Source organism: Lampetra planeri, chromosome 2 (assembly GCF_965212315.1).
Source record: "Lampetra planeri chromosome 2, kcLamPlan1.2.h2, whole genome shotgun sequence".
Classification (NCBI taxonomy): domain Eukaryota; kingdom Metazoa; phylum Chordata; class Hyperoartia; order Petromyzontiformes; family Petromyzontidae; genus Lampetra; species Lampetra planeri.
The window spans coordinates 8,167,371-8,182,243 of record NC_136108.1 but is presented as its reverse complement, the minus strand read 5'-3'; the positions used below and the strand labels follow the sequence as shown (position 1 = coordinate 8,182,243).

Sequence of the window (14,873 nt, the reverse complement as noted above, 5' to 3'; positions counted from 1 at the left end):
GCCTTCATCTAGCAGTTTCAAGATCATGTAAGATTATTGACGCAGAAAAGCCTTATGGGGTATTTCTTTCACACCGTACGTAGCCAACTGTGGTAATCGGAGGGATGGTTGGATGGTTCCATTAATGAGAGTTTGGCTTTACGTGGGAGGAAACCAAAGTGGCCAGAGAAAAACTCCGCTCACAAAGGTGGGTGATGCTCAATGCTCAACAATCTATTGCTGTGCTGCCATCTGCTGGCCGCCTTGCAATCCAAGCCAGCGGTTGTTCGTATCCACACACGCAGCCCTCCGTCCAAGTATTCACCAGGCACATACTTGCTTAACTTCGGAGATGTGACGAGATCGGGCACATTAAGGATGATTTAGTTGCAAATGCTTCAAAACACTGGGGAGCATGTGCTGCAGGCGGCAGTGTGTTTGTCAGCTGCGTGGCGACGTTATCGTTTACATTCTATCTGGGGTGCGGTTGAGCTGGCTGGCATGGCTTCACAGTCCAGTGGCTGATCATGTCTCCATCCAATGGAGATTGATGTCAACTAGCCGTACAATTAAAAATTATCTCGAGTGCACAGCTTCGTAGGCCCAATGGAGGGGCATGTTAATGCAAATCAGAGGTTCCTAGTGTCCGTGCCAGCAGACATATCTACGGACTTCTTTGTAAAGTTCCTTCTCAGCAGGCCTCATTGACAAACTCCTTTGTAAAGTTCAAAAAAGGTAATGCCCTTTTCAGTATAAGTAACACTGATTGTGGCATTTAAAATAAGTCAATAGCGAATGCCTGATTACAATGAAGCAAGGGTGAAAGAAAATTCAAGGAGGCGCTGCAGGTGTGGGGTTGTGCGGAGTGCCGTCGTGGTGCTGACAGTGAGAGCAGGCTGCCTGATTTTTCGGTCCTGAGCACTCGATCAAGAATCGACTGAGATTCATTTGATTGAACCCCCAAATAAATAAATAAAACTATTGTGCTGCTGTTGCTGCCAGGATTCAGCATCGCTACCACAAAGCTAAATTTATCCTTCTTACCGTATCGAGTCCTGTGAATGCTGGGACACAGGCTGCTGGTAATTGTGGTGGGGTGTGTGTGTCTGTGGTGGGGAAAGGTGTCATAGTGGTTTATAAACTGATGCTCCGCTCTTGGCAACCTGGGTTCGATTCTTGCCCATGATGCACATCTGAAACGGCAAGTGGCATCCGAACCTGGCCTAGGGCCTCTTCTAGGTAGCTTAGCCTTGATCGCAAAACCACCCTCTTCAGTGTCATTGTGATGAACAGAACATGGCCCTGTTGTGTGCTGTGCCGGCCTTCATAGTCTGTTGAAGGCTATATTGGGGATCTTTTTTTCTTTGTTGTGCCATGACTGGAACAGCCGTCTGCGCTGCACGGAGGCCTTTACTCACAGACGCACGTGGCGGCGGCGACAACAGTCGCGGTCATTCCTGCGCTCTCGTCATCGTCTGCTTCCACGCCGGCCAGCACTGAGCGCGAAGTGCGGATTGACAGCGCCATCACCCCCACGTCGTCGCGCAAGCAGCCGAGGCGTCGCTCCATATTCACGGTGAGTGCCTGCTCTTCGGCCTATACTGCCGTGCCCAGCACTCGAAGTTCGCGGAGCTGCAATAGAGGGCGACTACTCGGCTACAGGTACCGCATGTTCATCAGTAGGGATACACGCAGAGCTGGCTGGGTGGTTCGGTCGGCTATCACCGTGTCAGAGACACTTAGCTGGGCACAACTGGTCCACGCGAGCTCCGGTCAGCCTCACAGCAGCGGCTTTTGGCCCACTATCGAACAAGGCCATCTGGAACGCTCTTTCTTCCGATATTAGAAAGCCACTGGAGCTAGTCGCTTTTAAATAGAAAACTAATTTCTATAGAACTGCTTTTTGTGTATAGTTTTTTGTCCTTCCCCCACACCTCCGATGAGCACGGTTGGCTACATACAGTGTGAAGGAAGTTCAACATACATACATACCTGGGTTTGAATGCAGGTTCAACCATGGTGTAGGCCCGATCGCTAGTGACTGCACAAGAAGCCATAATCAAATTTGGTTTGTTGCTTCAGTTGGCTTAGTCTGTCGCTAAGGTTTATGTAAATTCTGTTTTCAAGTTCTGTTTTCACTGATGAGCTTTACACTGTCTGAACAGAGTGGATAAAACATGTGCCCCTAACGTCGATAAGTGACTCCATGAACTGCTCTGTGATTTCACCTCCCGCGACTGCTCCCTGACGCACTGTGACTTTGTGGCGCTCGCTGCGAGAGCTCCCAGTGTTAAATGTCTTCATCACAAGGCACCAATAGCACAATTAGAATTAAACTTTCAGAAGAGAATGTCAAAAATCAAAAGAACAATCCTATTATTATGATGAGTGCCACTTTTATGGTTAGTGGTTGTTTGGATTAAATTGCATTCAGGCGTTTCATACATCCAAATTACGTCATGTAACTTTGTGTGTGTGGGCAGCGGTGGCGCAGTGGTTAACGCACTTTGACTAAGAACCTTGCCACCCTGAGTTTGATTCTTTTACCAACCCCTACTGACCAGCCATGGTCAGGTATGGTCAAATTACCCCCATGCCTGGCACGTCGTCAGGAGATGCCTTCATCCAACAGTGGATTTTCAAACGGCTGTAAAATGTTATTGTAATTATTTTAAGTTTCTGTGTAATATTTATGTACACGTGTCACTCTGTAATAAATGTGTCCGTGCTGGTTGATTGAAAATGTAATATTTTTTAAAAAATCTCATTACCACTCGCAAGTCAAATATTTCTCTCCTGTGCCAATAGTCCCGGAAGGTGAACCTGGATGGCGAACGGAGGAATGACGTCGGGAAAACGGACATCATTGGGAGCGGCAGGGAGATTCCCATTAAACAGGTGTGAGAAGGCGTTTTGTTAAAGAGACGTTTGGTATAAAACCTTATTTTCTACCTTTTGCATCCGTGCAATGGTCAGGGGCGGTCATTTGACAATCTTACAATTGCAAGTTCAAATCCCGGTGAGGTGAAGGTGGTCAATTCAGCCATATCATCCGAATGGGGGTCACTAAAATGAATACCACTTTGTCGACAGTCAACAGCAGTTGTCCTCTGGATAGACTCAACGCCGGTTATAGGAATGCAGAATTTCCACCACTGGCTCAGAGTTGTAAATGTGAGTTGAGTGTCACTGTTGGTTTGAGTTGGAAACCACTTTGACTTGATGTGAAATATGAATCTATTTCCTGCCGAATCTAAAGCAGTTTAACACGTAGGCTTTCACGATTGTAAATGTTGTGGATTTGCTTTCCAACACCCCGGTGTACTGTACTTGTAATGAATTGGCATGTCCTGTTTACATGACAAACCTTACTAATTGGCTGTGTCGGGTGGTGGCGGGTTTAACGACACATTTATATTTACGCAATCTAACCCAAAAAATAACCTATATTATGGACGAATCTAAAGCATTGACATTTTGGCCCCTTGTAGCTTTTTTAGGATGTAGGTGCATTGAACCACAAGTAAATGAACGTCATTGAATCATCGTATATGGACCCTGCAAATGTGGGCGAATACACACGTACGTGTGCAAACACGTAAAGGTATAAAGCCTCACGTCCGTGGGCACTTCCTACGGGACAAAAAAATAAAAAATTGCGGTATGAATGAAATGAAAAATGTTTTTAAGTCGTCTGAGAATGTCACCTTTGCTGTTGCCATTACTGCCGGACAAAAGAACGCGTCTTCGGGATCCGAGTGAGAATGAAAGGCTTCGGGGCTGAGAGCTCGTCGGCCGTTAAGCCAGTGATGATGCGTACGCGGTTGGTTCCCTGTCGCACTAAGCGAGGCCGGCGGCATATGCCGGTGGTCGGTAATTATCTCGTAGCTGGCGAGCAAATCAGGGCGGCTCATTTGGGACCGTTTGTGGACAGCCCTTGAAACGTTCGGCTTGATTTTTTTTCCGCTGAATGGGCTGTCAAGTGCGCAAATCATCGTCGTAATTATCTCTAGATCAGAGCCTTCAGCAGAGGACCGAAATTATCGTATTGGTGCCCGATCAAATGAATGTGAGGAGCAAAGCTTGGCCTGAATTTGCATTTTAAGCTGCTTGTTCTGTTTTTTGTAAAAATTTTGACAATGATTTTTTTTCTTTCTCCCACATGTTTTATTTTATCTTTACAGTCGGACTGGCTTAAAAAAATGTTTCACTGCTTAAATCGCGGGCTCGGCAGCAGTAATTTGAACGCCGCTTGCCAGACAGCGAGCGCGCTCGCGCAGACATCTGGCCACTCCGTTGTCAGAGTAATGGATGGCTGTAATTAGGCCCTAACGACGCGGCCATTTGCCCCCTGATTGTGAATATCAGACGACGTTCCGGCCTCATTAGGGGCGATGTCACGGGCCCTCGTTGCGCGAATAGCTCACAGCTGGCGAACGGGCCCACCGAGAAGGAAACAGCGGCGCTCTGATCGGCTCCGACTAATCGCGGCCTCTCCTTAATTGCTTCCGTTTCCCAAACAGCATAGGAACAGGCATTGTGTGCGCGTGTGCGCGTGTGTGTATATGTCTTTGTTTGCATATATGTGTGCATATGAGCGCTTGTGCATGTGCACGGGTGTGCGTCCGCGACAGCGGGCATCTGTACGTTGCATGTTGAAAGACATTATTTCCTTCCTTCGCCCTCTGTGTTTTAGTCGCCGATGTTATTTCCGTATCAACCGTATTAACCGGGCATGCTCATGTAGTGTTGACGCAACGCACCCCTGTCGTCGCCCGTCCAACTGCACACCCCTGCACCCTTCTTTTTCCAAAGTCAAGTAATCGCCGTGGAAACACGGGGCCCTTGTTTTGTCAATGCAGAATTTTCTTTTGTGCTGCGCCTCACCCCAATCTGCCCCCCCCCCCCAACTCTCTTCCCTGTAATGAGCGATAACAAGCCGATCGAGACAAGTCCAATAGGCGAGCCTCGACTTTCATTGTGAGGGAACTTGGAATTGCTGCCTATCCCTAACTGGCGTCTCGGTAGAAAAATAATTAGGCTTTTTTTGGGATGCACGTGAGCCTGAGCGATTTGATCTCAGGTGACAAATAGCGATGTGCATTTGCAAAGATCTGTCATCGATGCTTATAATAATGTCAATCTTCACTATGCCTCGACAGCCACCAGAGTCGTGCTTTTCATGTCTGTCGATTAACCGTGGCACGTAATGCATATTCCTGTTTCACATTCCAGCGGTTACATTGTCCGCTTGCAGGTGGTGATTTATTTTCTTCCCTTTCTGGTTAATGAAGAGCTCAGTTTCGGTCACACAAGGAGAAATTATTACGTCGAGGCATTTCTTTTTTATTGAGTGGCAACGTCATTATTCCACTTGGGGGGATATTGGCAGACGCATGTATTCGCACACACAACAGTCTTGTGAGAATGTCTTAAGTGGGCATCGCGTCGATAAATCCCTCTTTTAATTGCACTGCTCCTACCCCTGGATAGAAGCACAACCAAAAATAGCTGCCATTTACTACCGACTGGTGGTAAATGGCACTTCAACATTCGTACCAGGTTTGGTGTACTTTAATGCCATGTAGAGTAGTAGAGTGACTGGAGGTCATTGGACAGATCCAGGTGTTAAGGGTTAACAAAATAGGGTATGCAAGATTGCACATGCACAAACAAACTAAAACACACACAAGAGATAAACACCCCCCATTTAACTTTATAAACTGTTGGAGCAAGTGCTATTAGCCACCCCTAATAAGGCTGGCATTGCATAGCAATGGGTTAGGGTCCTCTGGAGCATAAAGGTTTCGAGACTCAGAGGCTTTCTAGGATTATTAATTAAATAGCATAATTATCATTCATTTAAGATTGAATCTACCTAGGGGAGACTCAAGGACACGTTCAGATACCAATTATCACTGATGTGCCTCATTGCCAGGAATCAAATTTGGATAAGCAGAATAGGAGCTTGGTCCGCTAGCCACTGTAACACTGTCCCCAATAAACACAAAGATCCCCTCTATAGCCTTTTCCAGACTGTTGGGGCAAGCGCTGTTAGCGAGCGCCTATTTAGGCCGGCGCAGGTGGTGTGGCCAATGCCATGCCCATCCGCCTGTGTTCCAACTGCTAATATGTAGACATCGCACTATGTGCTTATATAAGACTGAGTTTACCGAGCGGAGGCTCAAAACTGGTTCAGATAGTTGTCACCAATGTTGGCTATCAACGGGAAATGAACTCGGGTAACCGGGTTCGTATCGCAGTGTGCTAACCACTACGCTACTGCTCCGCACATATATTTTGTTAAATATATATATATTTAATGCACATGTTCATTCAAAGAGATGTGTAAGAATATGCATGCACTCGTGCAGCAATCGGCTTCAGCGAAGTAAAATCTCCATCTTATTTAATAAATGTTTACATTTCCGGCTGAAAATGCAGACAGCACAGACACATTGTGAGCAGCCGAGCATGACGCCAGGTTTTCGCAAACGCTGTCGACGAAATGGTCGAGTTTTTTGTTATGACTTCACGTAATTAACACGTGCATCTATTTCTTGGCGATATGGATTCGTTGACGATCTTTAAACCATTACACGACACCCCCCCCCTCTTCCACCACTACTCCGCTACCCGGCTAGAACTTTTGAGGATGCGGTTGTAACACAGAGTTTTAAAGTGCAGGCGCAGTTGGCAGTCTGGTGGTGAATGCTGTGCTTAAACTTAATTGCATGTGCCTCATTAAATGCACACTGAGTCGGATTCAAGATTCACCGAGAGAGTGAAATGGAGATAAAAACATATTCTTGTTCCGTGTTACAACTTTGCTCACGTATTCCTTGACCTGTGAAAGGCGCAACTTTGCCAAGTATCAATTAGACTAAGCACAAAATCACGGGTAATAGGGCTCCTCCTAAAAACGTCTTCTTTCATGAAGCCCTTGGTGGCTGCATTAAGGCAGTTTTAAGAACGGGTCTTTTATTGTTACGCGAAGGGAGAGAAGCCCTTAACTGCCTTGTGATTGTCTTTAATTTAATTCCGTGACACAGTTGTACGTGAGCCGATCACTGTGCGTATCCAGTTTAATAAACTGCATATTGGAAACAGGACGATGGCACTTAGCCGAGGACATGCCTGGGAAGCTCCCCGCTTCACTATGGGATACTGTTTAATGACGGCTCTAAAGGGGGATTAGCGTAACTGCAGCGATTGCACTGCTTTTCATGTATAAAATTCCTCCGCTTAGATAAAGTTTAAAGTGAAATATTGATATTCCTTTCAAAAAGTATTTTCTGGATCCACAACCCTCCCATGTATTACGTGCCGAGTCAATGCCAATCCGAGTCTCATTATTTTGCTAACCGCTTTTTAGCGCCACGGTACAAGATCCTTTCCGCTATTCCGAAGCACTTAATTAAACAAGTCACACTTTCCCGCGCGCCGGATTAAGAATCGACACGAGCAGCACAACAAGGATACGCGCGCTCGCCGCCCCAGCACAACTCTTCTCTTCTTTCTCTACGCGCCTCTCCGGACGGCCCTCGTGTCGCGTCCTCCCGCCGCACCGCCGGCGCTTTTGTAACCCGGCCCCCGCGCCGTGACAAGTGTCGTGCGTTATCCACGAGTCGCAGACGGGCGGAAGAGATGCGCGCTCGGCCCATTTCCTCTCCCCCCCCCCCCAGCGGCCGCGCGGTGCGAGCGAATTAAAGAGACTTTATCTGGATGGCCGCAAATTCATCTCTCGCCGGTAACGAATGTTGACGGCCTTGAGCGAGGGAGTCCTGACCCCCCGAGTCGCCCGCCTTTTAACCCGCGTGATGGAAGGCCGTCGTGGTGGCGGCAGATGGATCCGTCCCCGCCATGCTCTCATTACCGCCTCCTCGTAGCCCCCTTACTTTGTCGACACCGCCGCTGCCGCCCCCTCCCTCCCACCCCCACCTCCCTCTTTCTCAGCAAAACCTGCCAATATCGCTTTGGACCGGGGGGCGGGGGGCTGGAGAGCGTGGATGCAGCAGGTATCGCAAAGGGAGAGTGAAGTATTTATCTTGGCGGGGCAGGTGAACGTCACAACACTTGCGCTACACGGCCCGTCGCTTTATCTGCACACGGGTGGCCCGGCCTTTTCAGTGCGAAAAACTTTGTGTTTGTCAGCGCCGTGTCCTGACCGTAGTGCTAACGCACCTTCTCAAGGTGAGGCCGGGTCCCCCTGTCCGTGCTGGCACTGAGATCATGCGGCCTCCGTGTTTGCGGGGTGATTTTCAGAAACATTTGTTAGGTGACGTTTGCAGAGATGTCTTTAACGGCCATGTTATTGTATATTTGTATGTTGAACTTCTTTTTTTGCACCGTGCGTAGCCAACCGTGCTAATCGGAGGTGTGGGGGAAGGACAACAAACTAATGGTGTATGCTTGTCGTGAACAAATGGCGTTCACCTCAGGATGAAATGTAAATATGTAACCAAATGATATATGCATGCAGAATATCAAAGGTAACTGTGATAATTGCTGCAAAGTTAATTCCCAAATGTGGCAAACACTCCTTAGAGGTCTATTTATATCACGGAACATACTACTTTCATTCAACATCTTCACCTCCATTCAATATATCCTCATAAATAATGAACTTTTTTCAACATTAAGTAGAATTCTGTAAAATTAATTTTGACCCTTAATTTGAACAGAGGCGAGAGGGCATTCAATTATTCTAGCGCGCACGTTAATTTCCCAACGTGCCCCTCATTGGTCAATAAATGTAACAGAAGCGGTGAATAAACGAGTGAGAAACGTGGAGTTTGGCTGGAGATGGCGGCGGGCGCCTGCGCACGCCACCACCGCCGAGCCCACTAACCTCAAAGAGAAGTGACAGCCGAGTGGCCCGCGGTCCCTGGGCACCCTTCTTGGAGTGAGCGCGAGATAACGGTATAATTAATCACGGAGTCGATAGGATTCGACCGGCCCCCTCCCCCCTCCACTGGGGGAGGGGGCGGGGGCGGGTCCCGCCGGGACGGGCGACTCGACTCCGCTGCCGCGAGCCCGTTGTGTGAGTAGGGGAAGCGGCGGCGGCGGGAGTGGCGGCCGCAGCGCCGCGTGGGGACTCACGTTTGTGTCACCTGTGCCGCGTGGCAAACGCCTATCTGGAGAGATTATCCGACCTAGCTCCACCAGCGCGCTAGGTCGGATAATTTCTCCAGATATGAAATGTCCCTAGGATGGAGATTTTTGCAGTCTGTCTGCACTGGCTACTTAGATCTATGGGTTCGCATTTCGGGAAATATAGCGGTAAAATGTATCCATAATACCGGTTGCTTTGGGTTAGATCACTTAAATATAAATGTGTCATTAAACCCGCCACCACCCGACATAGCCAGTAAGGTTTGTCACGAAAACAGAACATGCCAATTCGTTACTAGTACAGCACACCGGTGTTTTGGAGAGCAAATGCACCACATTTACAATCTGAGTACGACGTTTCGCCAGTAATTACAACCGACATCATCAGGCAGCAGCCAGATTTGTAGAGAAATCTTCCTGTGTGGATGATGTATTCTTAGACGTCATATTTTGGTTGTCTGCTCTTGATTCAAGTTTTTCTATCAGTTTCTAAGCAAGCATTGTGACAATATTTCATTTCCTGAGATGGTTGTTTGAGAAGAAAGATATCTGCCCTTTTTCTTCTTGAAAATGAGAATGTTTAATTAAAAAATGTTAGAATTAACAAACATATAACCTATGACTTTGTGTCTATAATTCTAGATGCCACATCTGCCAACAGTTGCTGATGTGATGCCACTGAATGGTCTCCGTTCATCTGTTACATTTGTTATTGCTTTATAAATGTAACCTGTTTTTTTCGTAAATGCCGCTTCTGAATAAATTGGTGGGTCAATAGCGTTTTAGGGGTTTTGCAATTAGTATGCTTCAGTACTTATGGTGGCAGTCTTATGGCAGATTGTAAACTGCTCAACTCAACACATGATCAAGGAAATTCAATGCTATGGTGTTAGGGCTTTCACTGAACGTCGGCCCTGTTTGCAATTGTGGTCACTTTCTTTCTGTGTGATTTCAAAACTGCTTCGCCACCATATTTATTTTGCGGAATACAAAACAGCCTGCCATGGGCCATCCACACCACTGAGAGTGATGTGGGGGGTCATCTTACGTTTACAGCTCGAAGCCAGCGGTGGAAATTCAACATTCCTATGGTGGAAACGTGTCTTCCTTTAGCACAGCCACTATTGACTTGTGCACACAGTCAAACTCATCAACTGATTTGTGAATTATTTACATTTAAACCGAAATTCGCAATTCAGTGGGTCGCCCAGCCCAAGGATTGCACAACGGTTGTAGTTGAACTCCCTTTTGTCATTTTGCCGAGTTGCAAACCAGTCCTTGGTGGTCATATTGCAGCCGGGGGGTGGGGGGGCGGGGTGTGGGGGGGGGGTGTGGGGGGGGCGTTGACGGAGATGATGAGCCTTGATGGAACGGGATATGGGGCACGTACCACTCCTCCTCCATCCCCGGGCCCAGTTCGCCCTAGGCCTCGGACCTCGTGTAATTACTCCTTCCCAGAGCACAAGCGTGCTCTGTGCTGCCACACGCACAGACAAGGGCCCCTTGTTCAGACGCTTAGACAGACACGGCAAATGCGGTTAGCGAGCACTCATTAAGACTCACGTAGTGCGTGATGGGGCAGCATGGCTCCTATCACCATCACTCGTATCAGTAAGGCCTAGCTTATTTTTTCGTGTACTTGTTGACCCAGTGAAGCCTCACCGAGTCTCCTCTTGACACTTCAGGAGGGTGCTGCCAAGCGTTTCTCTAATCTGGGGCAATTACAGCTATATGTAATCCCAGTTGACTAATTTGTGTGGGTTGTATTTCAAATTTGTCGATTTTTGGACCATGATGCCGGCACGCAAATGCCCACTGCGACGACGCGTAGAATGTTGACAATGAATACACCCATAGTCACAATCGGGGCCGTTGGTGGATTTGAACCGTGACCCTCTGCAACAAGTGCACGTTCTTCCTTCCGATATTGGGAAGCAACTGGAGCTATGCGCTTTTAAATCTCGATTGAAAACTTATTTCTTTGGTTCTGCGTTTTTTGTTTATTTTTTTTGTTCTTTCTCCACATCTCCGATTAGTTGGCTACATACGGTGCAAAAGAAGTTCTACATACATACATACATCACATGAACACCCCCCCCCCCCCCCATACCAGGGACTCATTTTGAATTGACCTCTGGGAAGACATTTACCGTGGAGGTAGAGCGATCGCATCAACTCGTATGCCAGAGTTAGATGGATTGTTGCATCGCGGCATACAGAGTGGGTGGTGTGGCCAGCACTATATCCGATGTTTACACGTTTACACCTCACACCAGCTACCCATTTAAAGATGTCCCAGGACCGGTTCAAGTATCGCTCGTCACCGATGTTCGCCATGGCCAGGTTCCAGTGTATCCTCGTATACAAAGACAAAGATGCCCCTTGTAGCCTGCACAGGCTGTTGAAGAAAGTGCTGTGAACGAGCACCTTTGAAGGCCTGAATGGCGCACAAGGGGGTAGTGCGGGCAGCAACACACGTGCGCCAACACGCACAAGCCCTTGTCTTTTGCGGCTGTTACTTATTACCGTTCCAAAAGGCAGAACCTGCCCTGGGGGAGGTATGTCACCAGTGGCACAGGCAGTACCGCCCGGGCAGAATGAGATGCAAATGGGATAAGTGTGGCCCTAGCACTTGGGCCTCCTATTACGCCTTTGTCTCTCGTGTGTCCCCTAAGTGGCAGCCATTAACCTGGTGCCCAAGGGTTTCTGGGGGCTGAGGGAGAGAGGTGGGCGGTTGTGGGCTGATGGAGGAATGGCTTGGCCAGGGTAAGCGTGGGCTGTAATTGTGGTCCCTTTGATCTGCAGAGCACTGCCAAAGGAATGTGTTTTTCTATGTTACTTTATTATATCTCAATTAGGGATAATATACGGGGGGGGGGGGGGCTTGACAAACTGCGCACGCAGCGGCTCGGGTATTGATAATTACATTAAAGAATGGGAATAAACGTGACACTTCCACTCGATTGTGTAAGTGGGGCATTTGAATCTTTAAACGTTTTACAGTTGTTACCTTTCGTGAGGACGAAAACTGCTTGGTCAGTTTAAGCGTTTGACGCGTTTTTTTGTCATGCCCCCTGACGAGCTGAGATTTTGATTCTCGGTTGCGGCTAACATCAGTGGGTGGGTGACGCCTGAACCGGTTCTGCCCCCCCCCCCCCACCGTTTTACTCCACAAACCCCCACTGAGCAGTGTGGTGAAATACGATCAAGCAATAGCCAGGGACTACATGGTGTGGTGAGGCCTTCATTCACAGTGGATTTTGACTAATGGCTGCAAGTTAAAATAAATAGTTTTAATCTAATTATTTTCGTGAGTAATGTCAACATATTATGCTCCTGCTGTTGCACTGTTTTGCGTATAATGCTATTTGACCAAGGGCACACACAAAAAACGATGAAGTTGCATCTTAACTGTAGGTTCTGGGTGAAGCATATTATATATTGGCTTTTTCGACAAATATATAATAGTATTTTATTTAAAAAAAACCCAAAGGTTTGTTTTACTTGCTGACCCAATACCGCTCAATCCATATCCAGAAATGCATGAGCTGCTCTGCAGTTTTGAGACATGAACACACCTCGCTCTAATTAGGGCTGATCAGCAAGTCATCTCCAGCCCCTGACTGCTGGGAAGAGCTGAAATTGATATATGGGCAAGGGACACACAGATAAATCGCAGTGCCTATGAAAGTAGCAGCAGCACACAGAACAGCAATAAATTATGTTAACGCTACACCTCACTGAAGCATCATTAACATAATATACTTTAAAAAAAACCCAGCCCACCAACACAAATTGTATTTCATGCTCACACCGATCACTTTTAATGACCTTTACGCACGATAGTCCTTCGCCAACTCTGAAGTGCGGCGACCGCCTCCTGTAACGTAATCTTGTCATCGTTTCTTCCCTGCGCGTGTCTCGTGAGAAAATGAAAAGTTGAACGAAGCACGCAGCGAATATACTATCCCGCCATCATTCCGGCGTTATAAGCGCCGGGCAGAAGATGCCATCTCGGCTTAGAGGCCTCACCCCTCGCCTACCTCCGCCCGCAGAAACACTAAGCCGCCGAGATGTGCGCATCCTTCGACAAAGTGTCCCTCCGAATGAAGGATCACCCAAACCTTTGTTCAGGGGATCGCCTTTAATTAGTTCTCATTTGTGGGGGTATTGATCACACGGGGTCATTGCCTCCACCCTGCATGGGTCGCCTTTGACACCATGAGTAATTGGCTGTGTCTCCACGTATGTACGCGCGTCCACGTGTGTGCGTACGCACGTTAGGTACGCACGCACATACGTACGTATGCTCAAGACGAAAGCCATTCGTCTCGACGCTGGTATTACTGTGCTGGCTAGGCCAGTCGTGTGAAAATTGTGGTTACAGAATGATTTTTAACATGAACTTTTGGTGTGACTTTTACGACAATCACTAATGGCTTTGCTCGCACAAGGAGCGAAATGGAAGTGATCGCGATGGCTGGAATACCGGCCGGTGGCTGTGTTGTGCATGCGTTTTAGACTTGTTGTGTATGTGGTCGTGTCTGTCCAGGGTTTCCTGATGAAGAGGAGCAGCAGTTCTCTCAATAAGGAGTGGAAGAAAAAATATGTGACGCTCTGCGACAGTGGCACCCTCACCTACCACCCCAGCCTGCAGGTAAGCCATAGGGCCTCGCTAATCTCACGCATTTGCCGATGACTAAATCACCTTACGTGCTCCACATCTTGTTGTCTTGAAAGCTAATCAGGTTTAAGCCTGGTTAGTACCAGAGGTTTGCCAGGTGTTGTAAGTGTGGGCCTGTGAGGTGTGACCAGGAGATGGCGGTGCTGAGTGCCAACCCCTCCGATGCGTGGTCGGTTTTCTTCAGGTTCTCCGGTTTTTTCCCGATATGAAGCCAAATTTTCAACAATGGAATTGGCCAAACACCCCAATGCAGGACCCTCCTGAAAAATAGTCTTCAAGACTCAGTGAGGCTTTCCCGGGATAACTAAATGTTATTATTAGAATTATAATCCACACCATTATATATTTATAGTACGTTTTCACAACTTTAAAAAAATACAAATTAACACGTAGAAGTTTGTTTTATTGATGACAGGGTCCCACATTTGACCTGTCAACATAGTGCCAGATGCCATTCATGTTTTCCAACAAAACACTTTTAAATTAAACGAGGCAACCTCTTTCATCTACGAATGAATCTCGTTGCCAACTCGCGATCTCACAAAGCGATGCCGCTGAGACCACAGCATGAGCAAGAGCACCCTCAAACGACCATGGGGAGATGTTTGCGTTCCCAGCTGAGCGAGTCGACTGCCGCATGGTTAGCATGATCCTTGGGTGCAAGGAATTCAATTGGGCCGCCCCTGTTCAAATTCCCCCCCCCCCCACCCAGCACCCGGGCCCCTCCGGCCCGTGCGCACCTATTGCAGTTGCACCGCCTGCACACTCGCAAGCTACTCCAGTGGGTTTAGGAGCACCGTTTGTAAGTTTGTCGATTTGTGCGCTGTGCGTGGGCTGCGTTGGTTGCAGTACGGGGATTGCGGCCGCGGCAGCAGTGAGAGAGAGAGAGCGGCGCGTGCCCTTGCGCGCTGCCGCGCTGGGAAGCGCCGCGACGAGTGAGACAGCGCTACTAAGCTCGTTAGGCTCGCTGGCGGCACGGGGAGGGTGCGGGCGGAGAGGCGGGAGCACGTGGAGGCGGGGTGGGGGGAGCGGGTTCGCCAGGGGAGGGAAGGAGGTTGGTAGTGGTGGGGGGGCGTTCGAGGCAGGAGACGAGAGA

At 48.2% G+C, this 14,873-nt stretch overlaps 1 protein-coding gene across 4 annotated transcripts in view; it reads left to right on the top strand.

The window, feature by feature from the left end:
* Positions 1-14,873, top strand: part of LOC144726534 (arf-GAP with GTPase, ANK repeat and PH domain-containing protein 1-like) — a 164,702-nt gene that overhangs the window by 92,305 nt on the left and 57,524 nt on the right. For all 4 annotated transcript variants that reach the window (XM_078605342.1, XM_078605341.1, XM_078605331.1 and 1 more), the window contains exons 8-10: positions 1,367-1,555; positions 2,788-2,877; positions 13,646-13,750. In XM_078605342.1, coding sequence (XP_078461468.1) covers positions 1,367-1,555; positions 2,788-2,877; positions 13,646-13,750 — 384 coding nt within the window. The remainder of the gene's footprint in view (positions 1-1,366; positions 1,556-2,787; positions 2,878-13,645; positions 13,751-14,873) is intronic.